Source organism: Helicoverpa armigera, chromosome 3 (assembly GCF_030705265.1).
Source record: "Helicoverpa armigera isolate CAAS_96S chromosome 3, ASM3070526v1, whole genome shotgun sequence".
In the NCBI taxonomy this organism is placed as follows: domain Eukaryota; kingdom Metazoa; phylum Arthropoda; class Insecta; order Lepidoptera; family Noctuidae; genus Helicoverpa; species Helicoverpa armigera.
The window spans coordinates 10,703,550-10,729,519 of record NC_087122.1 but is presented as its reverse complement, the minus strand read 5'-3'; the positions used below and the strand labels follow the sequence as shown (position 1 = coordinate 10,729,519).

General features: G+C 34.8%; 2 protein-coding genes across 9 annotated transcripts in view; one reads left to right on the top strand and one right to left on the bottom strand.

The window, feature by feature from the left end:
- The window catches only part of Kcc (kazachoc), a 466,160-nt gene that overhangs the window by 113,156 nt on the left and 327,034 nt on the right, over positions 1-25,970 (top strand). The gene's annotated exons all lie outside the window — the stretch shown is intronic.
- Positions 16,935-25,962, bottom strand: LOC110380589 (monocarboxylate transporter 1). The gene is made up of 8 exons (XM_049836580.2): positions 25,712-25,962; positions 22,138-22,264; positions 21,380-21,787; positions 21,193-21,304; positions 20,838-20,985; positions 19,608-19,752; positions 18,918-19,109; positions 16,935-17,348 (listed from the first exon to the last, which is right to left on the bottom strand). Exons 1-8 carry the CDS (start codon positions 25,934-25,936, stop codon positions 17,236-17,238), a joined length of 1,470 nt encoding a protein of 489 aa, XP_049692537.2. The 5' UTR covers positions 25,937-25,962; the 3' UTR covers positions 16,935-17,235.

The window sequence follows — 25,970 nt, the reverse complement described above, 5'->3', positions numbered from 1 at the left end:
CAAATAATGTTGTTCTTCTGACAACAAACAGACATTTTTATAAAGCTCTCTTTGAATTGCATTTACTTGCACTCAAAGTATTCTTAGTTTAATTAAAATCTCTGAAGAAAACTGCTCGGAGCAATTAGTTGAGGATTTCTTTTGTATTTAGAATGGACTGATGTTGATTAGAGAAAACAATATTAGATTTAAGATTAATTTACACATACTTTAAGAAAAAATCAATAACGGTTTCCGCAGAAATCAATGGGTTTCGTAAAAACAATGATTTATAAGTACTTACACTGTTGTCCTGGGTTTATTCAACTTACGTTTCTACATATCAGGTTAAAAAGTTATCCTAGACACCTGATATGTAGAAATATACATAACAATAAATTACAATCTATACTAATATTATAAAGAGGAAAACTTTTGTTTGTTTGTTTGTTTGTTTGGTTGTAATGGATAAACTCAAAAACTACTGGACCGATTTTAAATATTCTTTCAGCATTAGAAAGCTAAGTATATTATCTGCGAGTAACATAGGCTATATCTTATCCCGGTGCGGGCAGTAGCTCCCACGGGACGCGGGTGAAATCGCGGGAAAACGGCTAGTAACAAATATAGGTAGGCACTTAAAAAATAAAATTCACCCAATGTTTGAAATAATAAAAATATTTATAAAACTTATCACACACAATTTAGCAAATCCATTTCGTTTTAGCAAAAAAATTTAAGTAAAGTTATGTTGACCATGTTGTTTAAACCATACAGACAACATATTTTTTCAACTGGAATAACATGATTGTACAATTTATCTGTAAAAAGGATTCCTGTGGGATCCCCATAACGAAATGTGTAATAACCGAAATAAATCCATTTATAAGTTTACCTACTACTATTAGGAAATATATTTTTGGTTGAATACGCAATTTAATTTTTGGTTCTATTTATGTTTAGTATTTGTTCAATACCAATCTATTGCGATTTTTATTTTGTTTTAATCCGTTATTGAGTCTGTTATAAAAATATTAATATTTGATTTTTCAGCATTCCATCTAATAGGTGTGACGAAAAAAATCTATTTGCTTGTTTGACACTTTTAAGTAACGAAGTTGATGTTTCTCTTTATTTTTAGGGTTCCGTACCTCAAAAGGAAAAAACGGAACCCTTATAGGATCACTTTGTTGTCCGTCTGTCTGTCTGTCTGTCAAGACCCTTTATCTCAAGAACACGTGGACGTATCAAGCTGAAATTCATATGAAATACTCAGGTCTATTGTCCCTTTAAGCTGTGAAAATATCAAACTTCTAAGCCAAGCCAATCAAAAGATACAGCCAATTATGTCGATATTTTCAACAAATTTTGGACACTCGCAAAGGAATCAAAACCTACAGGATACTTCCCGTAAACTCAGAGTCTTGAAATTGGGCATGAAGCATTGTCATATAATGCAAATATAGGAAAAATAGCGAAAATCTATTTTTTTAGTTATATAATATAAAAAAAATATTTTAATAAAATGAATCTTACTACCTTATTTCTCACGAACGAATAAAGATATCAAATTGAAATTTATACCAAATACCTAGGTCTATTGTCCCTTTAGGCAGTGAAAAAATCAAACTTCTAAGTTAACGCGATCAAAAGATACAGCAGTTATACCGACACCTTAGACGAATTTCCGTCACACGCTAGGGAATCAAAACCTACAAGGTACTTCCCGTGAACTCAGAATCTTGAAATTCGCCACGAAGCAGCGTTATATAGTACAGATAAAGCGAAAATGATAAATTTGAAGTTACATAAAATATTAAAATATTATTTTTGCTTACACGACATAAAATATTTTTTTAATAATTATAAACTTACTACCTACCCTTTTTTACATGAACGCGTAGAGATATTAAAGTTGAAATTCATATCAAACACTTCTTAAATATAATTGCCTCTAAACTGTGAAAAATTTTAAATCATTCAAAGGTCATTGGGCACCTTAGTATGGAAACCATACCCACGGCGGATACGAACGAAATATAGCACAGTATAATGATAAAGGCTCTGAATTACTATGGCATTAGTCGCATCTATGTGAACCATGGGATTCTAGAGAAAATCAGGTGTAAACATCAAATATTTTCCTCATTTCAATGGGGAATTTAATCGACCAAGTTTGACGGATTTGAGAAATCATTTCTTTGTAGTGAAAGAGTATACTCGCCGTTTATTTCCATTGTCATCAGGTCGGGATCTGATGATGGAATCCTGAGAAATCGACGGCAACTATCAGAAATTGTAGGCATGCATAGGATTAAAACTTGATTCTCAGATGTATGTCTGGTGATACTATCAAACAGTGAAAGTTTAGAGCTTACCCGATGATGGAGACGTGAGAAAATCGAGAGAACTCTATGTATGTTTAAAAAAATAAAAGATCCCATGAGTAGTGAATTCTCATCACCTAAAATAAAATAAGCTCCAACACAAGGTTACGTTATAAATTGTGAAGGAGTTCTCATAACTATATCTGATCTTTGCTATCGATCCCACAATGGCAGTTAAACCTATCTATGTGGAAAGTCTTCGCCAATACGAATAAAATAAGCCCAAACACGTGGTAGTTGCAACATACCGTTCAGAAGTTCCCTCGACTCTCTGTAGTCTCCATAATCAAATCAGCTCCAAACCTTCACTGTTTACAAGTACCCTCAAAAATACACTCACATGTCTGGTTTTGACTCGATGCGTGACTACAATATTCAAGAGTTGCCATCGATTTCTCAGGGTTTATAGATCCTCATCAGAACCTGGTCATCCGAATTGGCATGTTCTTTCTTTATGAAAAGTCTTTAACAATAAAAACTAGCATTGCAACCTGTACAATCCTCTGAAACTGCTTGTCTTTTATATTTTTCAAACGATCCTGGACATTGGTCTCCATGGAATTTTAATAAAATATTTATATTCAAAGAAACGTCATACCATTCTCCACGATTTAAAACTACTTTGATTCATGTCCGCCACTTTTTACAAAGCGGGTCAGATATGCCCAATGACCTTTAAGACATAATTAGTTATTTTCAATCATATTTCTGAATGATGACTATAAAATGTTGTATATAAATAACTTTAATAAAATAACTTTTACAAGGCCTACTATTTTAGTTATATTATAAAATAAAAAAATATTAGCTATTTTGACTCTCACGAAATTACCATAACTATGATTGTTCTAAACTGAACGGTTGGCGCGAGACTCACTTTTTTAGGGTTCCGTAGCCAAAATGGCAAAAACGGAACCCTTATAGTTTCGTCATGTCCGTCTGTCCGTCTGTCCGTCTGTCCGTCTGTCACAGCCGATTTACTCGGAAACTATAAGTACTACAGTGATGAAATTTGATGGGAATATGTGTTGTATGAACCGCTACAAAAATATGACACTAAATAGTAAAAAAAAGAATTGGGGGTGGGGCCCCCCATACATGTAACTGAGGGATGAAATTTTTTTTTTCGATGTACATACCCGTGTGGGGTATCAATGGAAAGGTCTTTTAAAATGATATAAAGTTTTCTAAAAAACATTTTTCTTAAAGTGAACGGTTTTTGAGATATCAGCTCTCAAAGTCGTAAAAAGTATGTCCCCCCCCCTCTATTTTTATAACTACGGGGTATAAAATTCTAAAAAAAATAGAGGTGATGCATGCTAATTAACTCTTTCAACGATTTTTGATTTGATCAAAGTATCTCTTATAGTTTTTGAGATAGGTTGATTTAACTGTAATTTACGGAACCCTTCGTGCACGAGTCCGACTCGCACTTGGCCGGTTTTTTTATCTATACAGGATTTGTACGGAACCCTCGGTGCGCGAGTCCGACTCGCACTTGGCCGGTTTATTAACTGAAAGATTACACCTTGGTTTGTTTGGAAGTTTTGCATAAAACAGGCAAAACCCGGACTAAACACGAGTATCGTTTTTGGAACACAGATGAAAACAAATTACTCTGAAACTGTTAACAAAAAACACAACCACATCGAAATTCATTTGATAGAAACTAGGTAGGTATCGATTCATCGCTACCGCACATTTTAATACCTATTCCGAGAATTAATTTAACTCGGTATACAGTTTGCGAGTATCACGCAGCACATATAACAATAGCAGTTTAATTGTATGTCATTATCGGTTTCTGTTTAGTAATTTTGTTTATCTGTTTATTCGATTAGAAGTTCTAAACTGATTAATGGATTTTGATATAATAGCTAGTAGACCGACCATCTACAAGAGTTTTAATGGTAATGGAAAAACTCCTAATGCACCCAAAATAAATGACTATATCCATATTACAGTGTCTTTAACGGATTGAATCCATAATATTATAGTGCATCTACTTCGTGGGTTTCATCACATAAAAAAAACTTTCAAAACATTGGTGAAAAACTAGAAACCATATTAGCAACTCCTCTGGTGTTGTGACCACGGTTACAATACTACCTAGGTAACTTCCTACTAGCCTCCGCACGAACATGGGAAGTCTGCACGAACCCGGATAAAAAGTAGCTTTCCTAGATAAATATGCTATCTAACACTGAAATAATTTTTTAAATCGGACTAGTAGTCCCTGAGATTAGCGCGTTCAAGCAAACAAACTCTTCAGCTTTATAATATTAATAGTATAGATAAGGCTATTAAATGTCACTACAGGTATCTGCATCCGATATTTCCTGAAACAATGCCTAGTTAAAACACGGGAAGGCCAGCCCAACCTTCCGTAGTGATCAAAGTGACCCCGATGCAACGCTACCAATGTCTCGGCCGGTCTATATTCAGATGTGACATTCAATGTTCGTCTGCAGTTCAGGGTTTCATTGTTTTCAAGGCTTCGGTTGTTTCGTCAGGTTGTTTTGTCATAGCTTTAGAATTTAGAGGATCGGAAAACTAAGCACTAACAGATAATATTAATTTCAACTTTAGAGGTACCTATATAAGTGGGCATGTAAATGCGCTTTTCAGAAAAAATCTGAGATAGATTTGCAGGATCTACAACAAAATAATAACTTTCTAAGGTCTTTTTCTTTTAGGGGTCTGGCAACGTATAAAACGGAACGTATAATACGTATTGCAAAGAGATAAGCGTAATGCTACCTATTTGAAGATTGATGTTAAGTTGTTATAGGTAGTGGATAACTTTCCCATTTATATTATCAAATAGGTGCCCACATTCTATTACATTTTTTTTGTTCTTTCACCCCCTTATTGTGTCAGGAAAATACTTTAAAATCAGCTTTCAAGTAGGTACAAAAACTGCATCCAAATCGGTTTACGCGATAGCGGTCAATCTTAACACGCAGTTCTTGCGTGAGGTGTTAAAAAATAATATAACACCCCTCTTTTTGAGGCGAAGGTCAAAAAACAAACAAAAGTGACCCCCAAAAACTTTAGATAAGTCCTTGAAAAGTAGTCTATTGTGGATGCACTTCCAAAGAGGTTGTTTCATAACTCAGCCTGTCTATTTTCACCAGCGGACCTTGACCAACCGGCTACCCTGGCCTCGTGAAGGTCGGGTATTTTAGTTCGCAGCCGATCTGTTGTCTGTTGTCTATTGTCTACAACTTGTATTTGGAACATTGTCTAGTTTAAATGGAAATATATGGTAAACTGAAGATTGATAGACGGCCTTAGGTTTAGAAATTTAGAAGTGTTTTTGAATAAAGAACGTTGTTTTCTGTATGGAGTAGGTAAAGCTACAGGTAGACACCATGGGCGCCGGGTGTCGCGAGATGACTCCCGGCCACCGTAGGCGTGGGTCTGTGGGCGGTGAGTTCGGGTGGCTCATCGTCCCTCTGTCTACTTAGGCGACATACCCGTGTCGACGGCGCGCGTTGCTCCACGCGCTCCTCAAAGAGATGTCAGCAACCCCAGCGGGGCCCAGCAGGGCCAAGGCCTGCTGGGGCTGCGGGTTGTTCGAAAGAGATACCGCGGCCCTGGTACATAAAAGGCCTATGACGGAACACGACGGTTTTTAGTCAGTAAGAGTCTGACACTCCCTCACCGCTGGTAACCCACAGCGGGAGGGGTCATTTGATGATTTTTAACGTCGGAAAAAAAAGTAGGTAAAGCTAATTAATATGATCTGATTTTGGTCCAGCAGTCAATTGAATGCGTATTGACAATTGCATAAATTAATTAAGGTTGATTAATCCTATTCTACGTGCTTTCACGGCTCATTGGTGTTGCAGTGCATACAAATGTCCTGACTATGTTGTGTCAAACTAGTTCAAGTACCTATATTATTTGATACAAATGGTAGCTTATTCCAAGTTAAGAAACATTCTGGCTATACTATCCTTCGAACAAGAAATATTACATGAGTTAGAATGTCTGTTACTAATCTTAGGTAAGAAAAGTAACTACTTAGGTACTGAAAAATCATTTCAGGCCAAACATTATTAGGTTTATATCAATGTGAGCATCTATCATGAAGCCTTCACCAGCAATTATGAAAGTATAAAATAAATATTTCCTTTAGTGACCTATTCCAAATGTAACCAAGTCCCATATTCATTAATATTCCCTATAGTAGTAACCATGCTATACTCGTATATACCAACATACATTGGGCACCAAACTCCCTCAACTTGGTACAGCAATAATTTCCTTACGTCCAGTGCACCACCGCGTCATGTAAGGATATTGGCTGCGTCGCGCCAACGTCAGCTGTCACTGCGTCGCTATTGCGTTACGTCACCGTTTGTGTGCTGTAGCTTTGTTTGTTGCGCTGGCCTTGTGCTTACCGTCTTTCATCTGTAGCACTGATTGTGTACTATGGTCAGGGGGTGGCATTTAGTATTATACCTACTCATATATACAAAAATTATATGCAAAGATCACATAGGAACACTAAATATTTGAAACCAAACTCCCTACATTTCGTACGTGCGTCCAGTGCACTGCCGTGTCATTTAAGGATATTGGCTGCGTGTTGCCAACGTCAGCTGTCACTGCGTCGCTATTGCGTTACGTCACCGTTTGTGTGCTGTAGCTTTGTTTGTTTCTCTGGCTTTGTGCTTACCGTCATTCAGGTGGGCTATTTATATGGACTTTTCATTGGAATTTAATCTCTGCAAAGGACGAGGGGAGGTGGACGACTGTTGAATAGTGGAAACGCTAAGCCCATGAGTGATTAGGAAAGTCACTTCCATGTGACGAGAAGAGGCAAAAAAATACGTTTGTTGTATGGGAGTCTCAAAAAATACTATATTTAATTCTAAGTTTCTGTAGTTATTACAGGGGTAATAGAAATACCTACATATTCTGTGAACATTTCAACTGTCTGGCTGTCATGGCTCATGAGATACAGCCTGGTAACAGACGGACGGACAGATAGACAGTGTAGTCTTAGTCATAGCGTCCCGTTTAACCCTTTGGTCACGGAATCCTAACAAGGACCAAACTGCTGCTCCAAAGTCGTGATTACGTCAGTTATAATTTCTTTCAATATTATTATTAAAGACTATATAGATATACCCAAGAATCCAACATATGGCTTGAAAATATATCTTTGTGAATTAAAACAAATGCTGGTTTTTCAATCAATAAATTCCTAGTACTGCATCGAATTCCGTTTAAACAGTGAAGGAACTCAGAACTATTGATAACATAGCAACATCGATTGGCTAGATAAAGTTTTAGATGAATTGAGACCGCTTAACGTTTGCTTTGAGAGATTGTAATATCATTGTACGTTTGTATTGCGAAGTAACTTGAGCTAAGTAATTGGAAATTATACGAAGCTAGGTTAAGTCGCTGCACATAACACAATGAGGTATCTAAGGTATAGTCTTTTTCGTAAAGCAACAAAGAATGGAAAAAGTAAATATTGATAGATGTTGATAGAAGAAAATTATTTACTTCTTATCGAGTGAGCTGCAAGTTTAATCACTTACAAAGTCCTAATAGAATGTTAGAGTTTTCTCAAATGTTCGTGATGGCTTTCTGACGTAAAATTTTGACTTAGTTGGTACTTACAGTACAGTAGGAAACAATCAGAGACGATTTTTTGAACATCATTCCCATTTCACCAACACATTAAACACAAAAGTCTTTTACTCAAAAATAAGTTTTCTTAGTATAACTTTGAATACAATATTGAATGTTTCATAATTGTATCATTCTCAAGTAAAGCAATAACTCTAGTTACCAATAAATTAGGCAAACTTCAGACAGTTACAATGATTTATCGCGAAGCAAGTTGTAATTCTGGACGAGTCCGATACAATCGGAGAACTAAGTTGCCAAGCTATGTGAGAGCCATACATAATTAGGTGCGATGCAAAAGTTCTTTCATTATTTACTTACTTCAACTTTTATACCGCAAAGAAAAGAGCTCGTGAACAGTTAAGTAGGTATTAATCTATTCAGGCACTTGGCAAATAAGTTATTCAAAATATATATCCAAATCCACCAGTACACTGATAATTTGTTATTATCGAAATAATCTCTTAACAAAAATGTTCCCAAAATTATCTTTTTTTTTCACCACTCTAACAAAAACTGAATACAGCGCCATCTCTGAGATGGATGTGGTACTAATATAATAACATGTTCAGTACGAGATCTCACATAGAACCTCCTCGGATCTCTGTGTCCAGTTTTCATTGTAATGCGTTCTATCAGCACTAGATGGCGCTTTCAGTTTAGTTTCGGAAAATTGAGCGAGGTAGCGCTAGTAGGCTGAAAAACAAAAGAACAAAGAATAGATTCTAAAATGATTCTTTTAATACAACTTCAATTACAATCATTTTTTTTATTCAATCAAATCTTTATGAGCTTAGTATTTATAGATCAGAATTCAATTTTAACAACTGCACAACACCGATAATGTTAATGTTTTCTATATCCTTGCTGATAAACAGGAATACTAAAGTTTTAATTTCACCAAGGGTACAATAGATTACTTGTTCCGACTGAGAAGGTATTTATTTGTGTGTATTTTTTCCTCTTTCAAAAATAATGTAAAGTCACTTGATCGTAAGTAACGAAATCTCAAAGGTACTTAAGCAAAGTTGTTTCTTTATTCGTGTTTTCCTTTCTTTCAAAAGTAGCGTTCCTCGAAACAAAACGGAGGAAAAAAAATAACAATCGTGTGAACAAAACAATAAACAGGAAGTTCTTAACTCCCGAAGATACAATCAATTCCTTCGGAAACAAAATTTAACACATAACAACAGAAGTTGGCGACAATCCAAATTGTATCACCAAATTGTTCCAGCTACTCTGCTCGAAGTACTAGGCAAACATAACATAACAGCGATGATTTATGCCGACTCAACGATTTGTCGCGGAACGGGAGAAGCACTTACTTTTTGACGTGATATCAAGTAGGCTTGAGACCTGTTTAATTTTCTGCTATCCTGGTATTTGAATGGCCTGCATTAGCGGATTTTCTTTGTAGCTTTTTTACGAGGGTTCTAAATAAGAAGAGAGGAAAAATTTTGGGGGGAACAGTCATTTTAGCCACGAGATTTTTGACATTGACCGAACGAAAATAGGTCATGTGGATAGGGAGGGTGAATTGGATAAAATATCAAATTACTGTGTCAATTCTTATTTTTGTAGAAATGTAGCTTTTGAAATGATCATAATAAACAAAGATCCTAACAACATTACAACAAACCACGACATAATAGCTAAATAAGATATAACCCACATTACGAACCATTGCGAGAGTACGAGCATTTTGCACCCGGAGCTTTGTTCAACTCGGCAGAAAATAGCCATTTACCTCGCCGTTTCTATGTAGCCACTGGACCGAAAGTGAATAACAAAGGAAATCTTTGTCACTGGCTACAAGACTGTGAGAAAAACTACATTTATACGAGTATATGATTAGGATATTCTTTGGGCGCCAGTTGGTTTGCTACGAGAATTTAGGTCAGTGGATTTAGGCATAATAATGGGTTTCTTTCGCTTGTTTTGACGGGATGTGAAGGTATTTAGAGGTCCAATGATATGGTTTTATATTGGTTTTGGAATTTATGTTTAGTATTGGCCTTTATAATTTATTGTGTTCCGTACGTTTTACAATTTTCAATCCTGGTATGTCGCTTAAGTGTACCTACTCATCGTCATCTATTACAAATTAAAAAAAAATGCTAAAATCTTTAGATGTATACTGCGATACTATTAACAAAGGATTAAGGTAGGTCTACATTAATAAAATTAACATTTACTTTTCCTTTTAGGTAGCACTTACACTTTAGTCAAGAAATTCCGTTTTGCTAAAAAATAGATCTATCTATATTTTGACGACAACATTGGTTACAATTTAAAAGTTGGAGAACAAACTACATAGTTTTCTCCATGGCTCAGATGATTTGGATTCTGTGAACAGAATCGAACTTTAGTAGTTTTACGAGCTAAAACTTATGACGTATGGTGAGTTCTGCTGTGGAAATCAGATGTGTAAAGTTATCTCGTATGTAATAACTGTAGGGTGACGACGACGAAGGCGATTTCTAAGTTATATTATCGACGTAAAAGTTCGAATGTGATACTTACTACACTTATAGAAATATATACAAAGGTATACCTACTTACCTACCTAGATAGATAACACTCACAATTCATAAGCAAAACCCTCATGTTACAAAACGATAAAGAAGTAAAATAATATTCCGAATTGTCCCAAACACCTTCCATTACAGGCAAAAGCCGTCACATCTTATTTATCAGTCGAAATTCAGTGTTTTTGTGGCTCCCTCACCCAATCCATTTATCTTTCTGCGTGAAATATTCGCAAGCAATATGTAAAACGGTCTGTACCTCATAGAGCTGTTAAAAGAAAATACGCAGGTACATCAACATTATCGGTTGGCGTAAATTCTCATGAATCAATACTGATACCCTTTTGTTCCTTGTGACATTTCCATGTTCATGTGTAACAAATATCTTAAGTATGTACAGGTACTTGACATAAATTGTGTACTTCTTTATTGAGGACCTCTTTCCTTTTTCAAAGGTTTAATACTGAAAGGTTTTTAGAAGTGTAAGTACATATAAAGTTCACTGGAAGCCGAAGCACCTTTCTTTAAAAGGTTGTACTCAATAATTTTGACCTAATGTAAGTTGATGGAAATCACTTATCGAGGGGATGGGTGCACAATGCAGATGTATGTCATAATGTTTGTGATTGATTGAAAGGGATGATGCAAAAGTGGCTGCTATAAGCTCTCGTATTTGGGGAGTTATTTAGGGAATGACCAAGAAAGGATACTGGAGGGAGCTCCTAAACGTCACCATTGAGTCAATCGCCCGAAGGACGCAGTGCAGTATTTTGAATTTCTTTTGTCATTTATTTAAGTACTCCTTGTGTGACCCAAAATCTGTCGATAGTTACATGTAAATAGTTGATAGTTATACTTAACTAGACAAAACAAACACCACTAGATCATTATTTACTAATTTATTGCAATGCTTTTTGCTAATACGGATCCCTACTGTGAAGGATATTGGTCTACATAAATTATTAGACAATAGAAATACGAATTTGTGAATTTTATCACCTTATCTTACCCCATGCTGAGAAGATATCAACAAATGCACAAATGTGTATTTATGTAAATGTCTTGTTTTAGATCACGTATTGTGTGGTAGAGCCTTGACGCTGCATCGACATTTAAAACATTTCATGTGACATGTTATAACACCAATTAGAATATTATGTTCTAATGGAAGCAATAAATTATACCAATTACTTAACAAAATCTAATCAAAACATATTATATATTCGATGTCATTTCGTAGTATCAAAAATAGCTAGAATAATAAGGCTTGAATAGAGAAACAAATGAAAAACGTTTTGCCGTCGAAACACCTGAGTATAACAGAGTCCAACTAAGATTTTAAACTACTTCTACTTTCCAGCAAAAATACATAGGAAGAGGTGACGAGCGGGCATTTTGAGGTATGTAAATTTGACCTTTGAAAGGGGCTGATTCTCTTCATCATCATCATCAGCCTATCGCAGTCCACTGCTGGACATAGGCCTCTCCAAGTGCACGCCACTGAGATCGATTTTCGGGTTCTCAGCCTACTTTAAATTAATTACTTTAACCTTTATTTCTAACCGATACAATAAGTCACCCTCACATTAAATCATCGACGTAAAATTTATGATTAACCATTTGACATTTGGTTAGATGAATCGATATGACAATAGCAGTCTTCCTGACGGATGACTAGGATACGATGGCGCGGGTCGACATTTTGAGGACTGTCTTTTGTTAATTTGACCTTCAAAAGAGGCTGATTCTCAGACTACTTTAAATTAATTATTTTAACCTAGGTACATAACAATTAGGTATCTCCAACCGATACAATAAATCACCCTCAAATTAAATCATCGACGTAAAATGATTCGCCATGACATTTGGTAAGATGAATCGATATGACAATAGCAGTGTTCCCAACGGATGACCAGAATACGATGGCGCGGGTCGATACAGCATTTTGAGGACTGTCTTTTGTAAATTTGACCCTCAAAAGAGGCTGATTCTCAGCCTACTTTAAATTAATTACTTTATTAACCTACATATATCTCTATCCGTTACAATAAATTACCCTCAAATTAAATCATCGACGTAAAATTTATGATTCGCCATGACATTTGGTAAGATGAATCGATATGACAAAAGCAGTGTTCCCGACGGATGACTAAGATACAATGGCGCCGGTCGATACAGCATTTTGAGGACTATATTTGGAAATTTGACCTTCAAAAGGGGCTGATTCTCAGCCTACTTTAAATTAATTAGGTACTTTAACCTTGATCTCTAACCGATACAACAAATTACCCTCAACATTTATTAACCCTCCACATTATCTGATTTAATAATCATCGACGTAAAATTTATAATTCGCCATGACATTTGGTAAGATGAATCGATATGACAATAGCAGTGTTCCCGACGGATGACTAGGATACGATGGCGCGGGTCGATACAGCTCGTCCGGGATCCGCCACAATGCGAAGTAGGTCTTGCTGTGCGAACTTATCATTGCATGTAGGTTTTGTGTTTTTGGGGTGGATATTTGTTGGATTTTTGGCGTGAATGATATAGGATAAATATATAGGATAGAATCCCTTTGGTAAATTAGGGTGTGAATAATAAGTCTTGTTCAAGAAAATACTGTTCTTTTCTATAAGTCTAAGTCTAAAATGTGTTAATTTCATGAGTTAACTAGGTAGGCTTTTCGTTTATGGGATTGTTAGAATTCATATTGTACAAGGAAGAAGTGTCCTTTGTTTTTTTGACCTATAAAAATAATCGAGTTTTTGTTAAGATGCATAAACGTTTATTCTATTATAATTTATCTTTCATATTTAAATTTTAGCACCATCATTGCACTTAAAAGAAGCTAATTTATGAACCAAAACATTATTATTTGGTCACACGATCAATATTTCATAACTTAATCGCCTAACATTGATTACTTTTGTCTAGAAACGCAGACAAACAACTTTAAAAAACATGTATTTGTCGAAAATTAGTACTAAATCAAAAAAAAATATAGCACTAGACTGTTTGTTTAATAGACGTGTCTCGAACATTGTAATAATTGTCAAAATATGTAGGTACAATATGTGTATATTATTATTTATGTACTGGATAACATTTAACCAAAATTTTAATCGTTTTTGACTGACTGGTCTCTTTATAATATGGCTTAAATTCTCCCGTGGGTATTGACCTACCCTAACCTTTAATATATTAAGCACCTTACACTTGGAATTCCCATAGTACTGAGAGAAAGGGGCGGGGCTTTATATACAGGTCGATAAAATTCTCCCCTTCCGTAGATAGTCAACTATTTCTGAGTCACAATGGTTACCAATTGTCATTTGTTTTGATTTGTCCCATTGATGGCAGACTTTAGTGTTATTTACCTATGTGCTTTTGTATAAATTAATATTCTGTGGTTTTTAGGAGTCCTGTTCTTCGTTGTATTATCCGCACCTCACAATTTGATTAATACATTTCTAGTTTTAATAATGTTCTGTTTCCTCTTTAACAATTTGCATACCGCATCAAAAATAATTTAACCATTTCATTATGAAAACTTTACTAGCTCACTCAGCTAGTAGGTAGCAATAGTTCCAATGTGTGAAACAAATACATTATACATCAATACATATACATCTATAGCAGTCTTTTGGGACATACTCGTATACACGTGATGTTACCTCTACATAACGTATTATTGATTCGGATATATTTCAAAATAGTATCAACCCTGTCACCATATAATTTGATATGACCTCGACCTTGATTCCTTTTATACTCCACACGTTTCCTACATTCATATCAAGCAATGTGTGACAGACAGCAGCCAACTCCCAACATTGGCGTGATCGTTGGGGCCAATGCAATAATTTTTGTAACCGCATATTCGGCAAACATTGGATCCAACATTGGGACCGAAAGTCAATATTTTCCTCAATCCCCAACGAAAAATTATTCAACCTTTCACACAAAACGTAATAATAACATTTATATTTCCTCCTAACCTGTGTCAATTTTAATTTGTCGCGAATCAAAAATTCGACCTGTATTTTCCGGTACCTAAATAATTGAGGATGAATATAAATATAACAATTTCTTTACGAATTCGAAGGTCGATTTTGCGACCTTTTGTTTTGAGTTTGCCATTTTACTTATAATTCAGTTACTTACATTAATAAAATAGGAAGTTGTTAATTTAGTTTGTTGATCGGCCGTGGAAAGCTACAAGTTAGGCAAACAATGTCGTTAACTTTGGCCTAGTTTGTTTACTTACCTCATAATTTATCGCTTGGTTTGTACAGTATCATTCATGAAGTAAATGGAATCAAAATTAAAGTAAATATAATCAGTATCCTGTATTGATAGATGGAATAACTTTGATAAACATTATCATTTCATAAACGCATTCTTTCTTCTTTAAGATGATCATAATTACATTTTTATCTGATGATCAGAAATGGAATCATCTTTCCTTTATTTTATATGCTAAAATATTTCAATTGAATTTAAATCCATCATCATAAATCTAGTTTAAATCTCAGATTCAAGAACTCGAGAAAGAATGGCTGAATTCAAAAGAATCCTCAATTCGCTAAGTCAATGAAAGAACATCCCACAGTATGCGCAGATCTGGAAATTATTCCCTTTCCTCAAGTTATTCGACATTGCTCAGCTACCTGTCCTCAAACTACTCACGTAATCTCGTTTGGCAAGGAATTAGGAAGTTCCAGAATGTTCGGAAACAACTTAAACGCTAATCACGTTAGCCATCGTCAAGGCTTACTGCTGACATTATCCCGAATAATGGATTAGTGCACTCCTTGGTAATGGATTATCTAGTTAATTAATAGAAAAATCGATCGTTTTTGTAGGGATAGTTCTTGAGTGGGATCTCTAACTTTTTGTTTATTTTGGGAATCAAAGATCACAGAGTTTCCATTGGGGAATTGTCAGAGCGGTGTCCGTTTCTTGGAAACAGGTTTATCTTTAGAAAAAATGGCAAACTACTACAATATACCACTTCCTCAATAGCAGCAAATATTGAGAATTCTCCTAACATATTGAGAAATTAAAGAATCAAAAGGGCAACATAATTTTTATTAACGCGATTTTCGGATGCCGTCTAACTGTTTTATTCAAAGCATAGACTAAAACCAAATAATTCACCTACTAGATTAATAACGCAATATTATGCATATTCTATCTTCATTCCGAGATTGAACCAGCAAAACCGGGAAGCCATTATTCAAAAACTGCAATGCAACAATTTGCAAATGAAACGTGATATTAAAACGAAGGCCGAGCTCATGCGGACTTCAATCTGATAGGAAGCAAACTCAGTTGTCGGGAAGCTATGAATAAATTTCTCTGGAGCCCCTTTTAGCTGAGTTCTTCATGCATTTCAAGATGTACCGATAATCCGCTTAGAAAGTCAAGTGTGTGTGTGTGTGTGTTTGAAAGGCACAGGTTGTTTTATGCAAGAGAAAGGTGATGTGGATTTTGTTTGTTATATGTTTTTACTGGATACTATTGATCCTAGAACTTTTGAAAATATGATCATGCTTACAGTATTGTCATATTTGTGTAGGCACAATTTTTATTTTTAGAGTAATCAAAAGGCGTACAGTACAATCAGGCTATAGAAATCTTACCCGGGTCAACCTTGAAAATGAAATAGGTATACAGCAACTTACTCTACTCCATCTTCCAAGACCAAAAGAAAATCTTCCCCAAAACTATAAATAGAACACGAAACCCAACCATCATATTTTGAAAACCCTCACACGTTTAAAACCGATTAGCCACAAAAAGGGTAATAAGAAAGCGTCAGAAAGATTGATGCGGCCCAACTTCGTCCGAAGGTTTTTCTAAAGCACCCAGCGCGTTAAGGGTTAATAATGAGGCCTCTTCAGAGGGCCCAACGTAATACTGAGGTAACACTGAAAAAGTACCTGATATATTTTACCTGGCAACATTTTTGTTGGACTGCGTGAATAAAATGATAGTCTTTGCATCTACTTGGTTTTGCGCGAAGAATTTATGGTCGGTCATGATTTTTCATTTGTTTTTTATTCTTAAGTGAGATGAGTTATTGACAGAAGTACTTATTATTGATGACTGTCTTAAGGCTTCGTTCCTTCTTGTATTTATTCTTAAAACCTATTGCCAGATTACATCACATTCGCATTACGCAAAATGAGTGTTACATTCAATCCTTCGCCCATCTTCTCTTGTGGATAGGTATAATTATGAAATATAGTACTCTTGAAAATATGTATGTAATTCCATACATGTGTATGTACAATTTGCTATACATACACTAGTTATTGGCCATGCATGAATGAATAAATTTATTAGATATGCAATATAAAGTAAACAAACCAAAGTACACTTACGTATTTATTATTGAACACAAAGTCCTATCAAGTATGTATAAATTAAAGTAAACTAAGCATTTTATTATACAATCAAGCAGAAATACTCCTATGTTTTTATACTTATATTAGGTACCTAACAATGCTTACATCCTTGTCGATTAAAAATAAAAAGTTGTATAAAAGACGGGGATAGTAGGCTGGTAGACTCGATTATAGGGCATTCATATGACTCAGTCTTAACAAGAATATGCAGGAAGGTACAAAAATATTTCAGGTTTCACTTAAATTACACTGTACGGTATATAAAACAGGTCACTTTATCTTTATTAGATATTCTATCGGCCAGAAGAGAAGACAGGGGATGCAGCAGAGTGTCAGAGCATAAAATGCTGGCACATAATCTTGGTACACGTCTTTCAATAAACCTGTAACAAATAAAAAGGTATTAAAGTTCTGTGTTTCAAAAATAATATAATTTTGTTTTGTATGAATTCAATTTAGTGTGCCTATTTTTCATCATCTGTTGTATTTCGGCCGGCAATTGAGTAATGACGCCTATATTGATGTGCTTGTAAGTTTCTTTCCTGTTTATAATAAATAGTTTATTAATAAAGGTAATAAGTAAAGGTTTTAAATCTGTTGGCATTTCAAATCTGTTTATTTACACAACGAACAGAATTAGAGGGAAACGAATTGCAAAACTAGCAACAATGCTTATATTTCCAGTAGTTTTTTCAATTAGTCATGCAATGGTGCAATTTTTGTACTGATAGTAGATTAAATAAATATATTATTCAAATAATAAAAGAACAGTTTTATCAAAAAGCAAATTCATAATAATAGATAACAATGTTTGTAGCTATCATCACATTTGAATGGAAAATTCTTATCAGACTGGATGATGACATTCTGATAAAAAAACACCTAAAGTTATTGGAAATCTTTTATCGATAAATAAGTAAACCTGTCTACAGACTCCGTTATAACCCCTCAAGTTAGTTAATTCTTTCACATGCTTTCATAAAATAATTTATATACCTAGTGTTCAAATCCAAAATAATTTATATAATGTTAAAATCCATTGTAAGTATCAAGGTTTTTATTAAAATTTTGTTAATTTTCATGAACCACAAAATGTTAACCTTTTATTATGAATAGTCGGAAACATTACTTAGGACACTCCAGTATCCTACTGTTGCCAAAATAATGGCATAGTTATATCAATATTGGATTGATGTTTATCAGCATATTCATTGATTATTATAATCAGCAAGAATAGAATCATGATATAACATAATAAGTGATTGAACAAAACATTTACCTACTGGCGGAAATAAGTTAGTATTGTTTGGGAAGAAGATCTCAACTGAAGTACCATCTAAGTGAATATTTTATGATAAAGCTAGAATTCTTTTAACATGTCGTGTCCTAAATCGAGTTTCAATTCCAAAACATTATGATATTGAAAATCTTCATATGGAACACCTGCGGTAATACAAAATGTAGTTTAGTCTTATCTTGTCTTAGCATCAGAGATAATCATATCGTAAATAAGATTTAGTAATTTACAGGCACAACAAATGAAATAAAAAAAACTCCCTTGTTGCAAGAAGGTGCCATTATTTCACTTAATGCTTTTTTCCTGTTCCCAGTCTAGAGTCCATTTGTCTACTGAGCTATTGGGAATCGAAACAATTGAAATAATTCATCGTGTACTCTAATGAATAGGAGAGCTTGAAAAAACGTAATACTTGAAAAGCTACAACTACTTTTTTGCTGATCAACGGAAAATTATCACATTGAAACTTAAGTTTTGAAAGGTTAAGAATAGGTATTTTTGGTGTTGGTGTCAAAATTATAATGATTGTAACAATTCGAAAAATGATAACTGAAGATTATGACTTCATTAATTGCGATATAAAAATACGAGTACATAGCAAAAGACCACGCCCAAGGCATTCTGTAAACCCATATTGAGTAGACAAAATTCTTACCAATAAGCGGCGAAAATGTAACATTAACTGTGCCAGCAGCTAACATAGACAGCGCGTAGGCTCCAGGAAAGTCTTCATGAGGCACATGGTTAGCGATAAGCAACGGACTGGCCACGTGCAGCCACGCCCGCAGTATACCTAGCACGCCAGTCACTGTCGCCATCCAAACTATGCTGGTAATTTGGAGCATTACTGAAAATGAAGAAATAATGTCGATATGAGGACACAGAAAAAAGTTAATGGAATTTTATTGTGTTCTACAGGGATAAAAATTCTTGGGGTCATATACATAATTATATGGACAAGTGTGGAGACCAACTGGGGAGGCCTTTGCCCAGCAGTGAGACAGATCGGGCTAAGGAAAAAAAATGGGACATATAATATCCAATGGATAAATATGTAATAGTATTTTAGTCCAGTAATCAACACATAAGCCTTTCTTATAAGAAAGTCATTACGACAGCGAGACAATACTAGGCCCGCCTTCTTTCTTTGATTGATGATCTCATTAATAACAAAGCCAGGCCTCCTAAATTACATCACATAGTGTGACAAACAACATGAAACTAGACAGAAAACATAATAAACTTGAAACAAATAAAGATACTTATCTCACGATAGCATTGTAATAACGAAGGAGTCAACAAGATAAGGCAGTAGATATCTATACATTAATGAATAATTTCGTACCTAATCTGATAAGGAAGGTAAGGAGTGTTGCTAGGTAGAATAGAAGTCGGGTGTTGATGTGGAATATACTGCTGATGATGGCGAGCGCGAATCTGCCGCCGACGTCAGCTGCCGCGCATATGGATATGCACATGGCCACTTGAGTCTGTAATAAGAAAAATGAATAAGTGTAAGGGAGCCAAATAAATTAACAATGCAGAGGCATGCTATAATGGCATTTATCTAATTGGGAATAAAACCTAATTTTAAATTAATCTCTGGTAACTTTTGAGTGCCCCTGTTGTTACTGTTACTGTTACAGCCTTTTTATCGTCCCACTGCTGGGCACAGGCCTCCTCTCACATGGAGAAGGATTGAGCATTAATCACCACGCTTGCTCAATGCGGGATGGTGATTTCAGACTTTATAGTCCAGGTTTCCTCAAGATGTTTTCCTTCACCTTTTTATCAGCCATTGGTGTCTAAGTATACTTAGAAAGTACATACAAACTTAGAAAAGTTGCATTGGTACTTGCCTGACCCTGGAATCGAACCCACACCCTCATACTCGAAAGGTTGGTTCTTTACCCACTAGGCCACCACGACTTGCCCCTATATTTTTTATATTGAAATAAATAGTAGGTATGTAAAATGTTATTTAATAATTTGTAATAAAACATGACAAATATAATAAATTTTGAGGCTTAATTGAGGAAAACATAAAAAATGTTTTTGTTTTATCAGTTTCTGTTTTATGGTACTCTAACAATAATATCTAACATTCTTAAAAACAAGTCTTATTTGCATTGCATGATAGCATTTTTTATTTTGAGCAACTTAATATGATTTTGTGTTTTTCAAAACCTTATCTTTTGGATTCATTGTTTACTGTCTGACATGAGTAAGCAAGTTACAAATGTCATGTCTGACTTATTGCTATCTTTCAACATAAGCCTGTCTGATTTACAATTGTGTTATTTTTAACTGATAGCTCGTTTATATGAAAACACATTTAAATATAAATACTGAAAAACTTGTATAGTTGGGACACGTTTCGCCAGCCTAGTGATCGTAGTTTAGTTTTAAAGTTGCAAGAACTACTGCTCAGCACTTAGCCTAATTACTCTGGATCGGGTCAATAATCTCTGGATCCCACATTGTTTAATTGGACTCTCATAGGCAAACCTCAGACGCACCAGGATAATTTGGTAGGCTTATAGGTATTTTCAAATAAAAAGATTCTATCACTTACCCTATCATAGCCGTATTGAAACAGAAGCATCGGCTGTAAGACAAAGAATGTGAGATCGGAGAAATTGACGAAACTCTGTCCCAAACAAATGTTGCAATAAACAGCATCTTTCAAGATCCTGAAGTTGAATATTTCCATTAACTTCTGTCTGCAATGAAAAAATACAATTTAAACAGACTTATTAAAAATGTATCACCAAAATATGAATATGGTAGCTTTCGTGAGCGGTTTTTCTCGCGTCCTGAGGGAGCTACTTTCCAACAGTGAAATAACTGTTCAAATTGATTCAGTAGTTTTGGTGTGTTTGGTTTGTTTCTCTTTATTATAAATATAAGTTTAAATTCATATGACCCACCTTATTTTTTCAATGAGGCTCTTATCAGCATTCTGGTCTGCTTTGTTATTATTCTCAACATTAGAATTCAATAAATCCTCATTTTCATGACGTCCCCCATTTTCTATATCAGCTGCAAATAAAAAACCACATTCAATTTCACAATCAATTCATTGACAAAACTTAAAAATTCCAAATGAAAAAATACTTGCTGTTCTTATTTTTCTTGTAGAAGATGCATCTGTCTTCATAACTAGCATTCCTGGGAATGTGTGGAGGGACATTCCAGCTAAGATTAACAGAGTCCCTCTAAACCCATAAATGGTCATTATCTTCTTCAGTAGTTGAGGGTACCACATTAAGATGACTCCTTGGACAGCCTTACAAATGCTCATCACCGTCGTTCTCTTTCTCACAAAGTAATGATTCAATGTCGAGTAGCACACAGGTACCATCATACCGAAACCAATGCCTTGTAGTATTCCAAAAGTGATTGGAAGTTGGTTGGTGTTGGTAATGAATATCGTACTAATAGATCCAGTTGATAAGAGGACCGCTCCAATAAGTCCTCCGAATCTTAGAGAAAATCTTTTTGTTATACTGTTGAGTATTATACCTGAAATTAACGAAGAGGGTTTGTGTTTAATAGTAATATACTAAACTTATGCTACCGCTGTGTTAGGTAATGTTCAATTTGGCAAAATAGTCGGTAAATAGGATGTTCTCATTTTAGTGTAAGTTATGGTTTGAATCAAGACTTTTAACTTTGACTTTGTTTTTTTTTATTTTTTAATCTGTAAAATATGCTAAACAAGATACCATATCGCGAGACACGATACACCACCGTGTTGTATGTTGTGGTGGTGTTATGGTATGTCAGTACTTGTATGCCTTACGTTGAAGATTTCATTCAAGTATTATTTTGAACTAAGTATATCATAAACAATCTAATATTATTAAACTTACCTCCGATAGCTAACATGATAGCAAACACGCCATGTGCCGAAGTTAATGATTTTGCAGTAGAGTGTGTGTCAATAATAAAATCATTGTAGATCAGTCCAAATGAGTTCACGTGTCCAATACCAGCTATCTGTAAACATATTGAGAGCAAATTCTTTAATATAAATAACTGTATTTGTGTGTGTAGTGGGTACTTATACAAATAAACCTTATTTGATTTTAGGTTTGGTATACATAATTACATACATACTATTAAACGAGCGATTACTCATTATAATTATACGAGATTTCACTTTGTAACTGATGGATAGAAGACTAGGACATTTATATCAAGTGGATTTGGGAAACTCCAACACTGGAGCTTGTTAAACGATATGACCTAGCCCATGCGGTATGAAGACCACTATCAGTGCGTACTCTGTATGTTATTTTTAGCACTGTTAAAATCAGAATCAGGACATGCATAATAGCATGCGAGATGTTTACACTATATTTATAGGTACCTAAACGTTACGTAACTGAACGTTTCATATATATTTTTCAGTACTTTCCCGTCTTTGTTTTTTGACATTTTGGGTTAAATTGCGGATTGAGTACATTTTGACCAAAACAAAGTTATTCTCTTGTTATTTAATATTACTAATTAAAACGCTTACAAAGTCAACATCATTAAATTATTTACATAAAACTGTTGGAATCGGTTTCACAATTAAATTACGAATTTCGGAAACGAGCGTTTTCTTTGTTTCATTGTTATATTTAGAGAATGGAATTCGATTAATGAAATACTGTGGCGTGGTGGATTCATAGACAATGAAATTACTCGGAAAAGCGTTGCACCGAAATCCCCACAAAGGCTTTTCCATCAGGAACAACCTATGTAATTAAAATGGCATGAAAATAGTACTATGATAGATAGCTTTATTGATTTTTTCATGCGAATTTTACACTTTTGCGAATTTTATAACAGAAAAGCTTTTAATAAAATCACAGATCAAAAGAGTGATTTAAAAAAATAATCTTTCAACAATATGCCATGTGAAAGAATTTTACTAGCACGGAAAATAATATGATTCTTCTCTCCAATTCGTCATAAGAGATTGCTGACGACATTGAACAAATGACAGAAGAATTTTTGATTTCAGAATACTTTGTCTGGTGTCAGGTACTGGCCATAAAACATTTTATAAACTCAACTCTTTGGTTTTCAGAATTCCAAAATGGAACACACGTAAATAAGTAAATTAGAACTTCAAAATTCAAATCAGGAGTTGAAAAGCACCTAATGTTCTCATGATTATGGCCCCATAGCGCCATGTTATTTTCAATCCCCTCAATTATCCCACAGTTCAAATCAGAAGGTGTAATTAAGAACAAATAAAACGATCCCATTTCAGTTATGAGTTGTGATTTTCCAGTCTACAGCTTTCAGTCATTGTGAATTTGTGACCCATTTTTCTCAGCGAGTCCGGTAAATTGCGTGGAAAGATTAGTTAGTACTTTAATTGATTTTCAGATTATGAGCGAATGACGCCATTTTGTTTTTTACGGACTTTTCGGGTAAGGAGGCCAGTTGTAAAAAAAACTGAGATTTCGTCATAGGTTGATATTAATTTCGGATTTTGTGCTATACTGTTTTATTTCTAAAATATAGAGGAAGCATTCTTTTGTTTGTTTGTACTCTATTGGCTCCAAAATTGCTATAACGATTTGAAAATTATTTCACTGTTAGAAAGCTACACTCTTCCCAAGGCTAGTAAGATACCCTTGTGTGTCAAAAAGCTAGATAAAAATAAGAACTTTGTCGTTCTAACAATCACAGTAGTTTGCTGTTAAAACTGACTGTCAATGTTTACAGAATTTACTCTCACAAGGTTGTTACCAGTTTGGTATCAACAGAAGCAAATAAGAATCGGTAGTTCTGCGTTGGTAAATATTATACCAGAAGCAGGAAAGTTTATTCTATAAATATATGCACAGGACTGATAACAACTGCTATCATCATAGAGGTAGGAAGAGTAAATTCACACGTGAGTAGGTAGGCCTAATATCTCCAGCCTTGATTGTGTCAAATAAAGAGAAACCGTGTTACCCAGTGTTACCACAAAAACTTTAAAACGTCAGTTTAAGACTTTTCTAAAAAAATGACAAATTATGACGTTGACATACGGTTCATTTTGCAGCCACAATTTTTTTAGACAAGTGTAAAACAGACGTTTAAGTTTTTGTAGTAAGGCCATATTGGTTTTAAGCTTGTCCGCAACTGGCTTCAAGCTACGTTTACTTTATTTTAGGCTTATTGTTTCTAAAATTGCTGTGACATCTAAGAGTTGGTTAACCAACAGTAAATACTTTTGGGTACCATACACTCTTAGGTTGAAAAACAGTACATGTCTACTTGCTTAGGTGCTTTTGTTGCAATTATTATTGCATATTTCACAACAATAACATATTATTGTGCTACAAATTAATACTTACAACTGTAGTTTATGTTCGCCCTTTTATCTGGAATGTAGTTACATACTACATAGGTACTTAAGATATTGTAGTAACCCGACACGCATGAAGATGTAATGAGTATGTATGTACCTACCTACCATTCAATTTTAAGGGAATATTACACTATATGGATATGATATAATAGAAGGAATTCCTACAAATAGGTACGATAGCAATTTTGTGTAGGTAAGCTAAGCACCGATTTTATATGTAAAGATATGCAACAAAACTTTTTTGAATTTTGGTATAGAAGTAGCTTGAGTCCAGCAAACGTTGTCGAAATACTTTTGTTGTTTTAGACGATGAACCCGCGGGAATTCATAAGTATGTAGCTGTAGGATTCTTGTATATGTGATTGTTATAAATTAATTCTATCAGCCTTAGATGCCTGATTCAATTGAATAAGTAAAATAAACTACCGATGTCTAGTTCTTACTATTTGTCATGACCTCATACAAACCACAGAGGTTTCGGGATTATGGGCTATTATGCAATCATAAATAGATTGGACAAGTGGGCACTAAGGAAGTTTAGTGACATCACTGACATCTTGGAACACTCTTTGTTGACATAGGAGGGGACACAGCGGCTCGGTATTCAGTACCGAGTAGGTATGGTTTTAGATTATGCTAGATTTACGTAGCCCAAACTGGATGGGAGATGGGATATGTATTTGTCGTTTAAATTACACATCGTTCAAGTGCCCACAAGACTATTCAATGAAGAAACCAAGACCATCATTTGGTAAACGGACATTTTTTAAGTGAAGCTATTAAACGCCTAGACTCGAGTAAACAAACACAATGAACGAGAATACTGGAATAATTTGTCTTTCATGCAAAGTGAGGCCCCAAAACCCGAATACTAACTTGACTCCGAAAGATCAATAACCCAAAATAACACACATACAAACAACTTATTTATAAACAAAGAAAACTCTAACGTTCTTTATATAAAATACTGAGTCACCAATCCATAGGTGACCTTCACACAATTTCCGCGGGAGTTCAAAACAGCTGGCAATGTAGACACAACAATAATATCAGTATTTAAATAAAAACAAAAGAGAAATACGTACAAAGGTTATCACTGTTCCGAATCCGACTGCATAACCCCAACTGTTCCTATCTGTTCTCTCCTTAACCGTGGCTTCTCGTTCCTGCTTATTATCCAGAACATTGTCTTCTAAATCCTGAGTTTCCATAGCACAAACCACTGTCTTGAGTAACGTACACAATTGTACTGTGAGTCGACCGGACGCTACTGATAAACAAGTCGTATGTGCCTTAGGGCTACAACACATTGCTCTGTGTTTGGTTATACGACAATTGACGGCT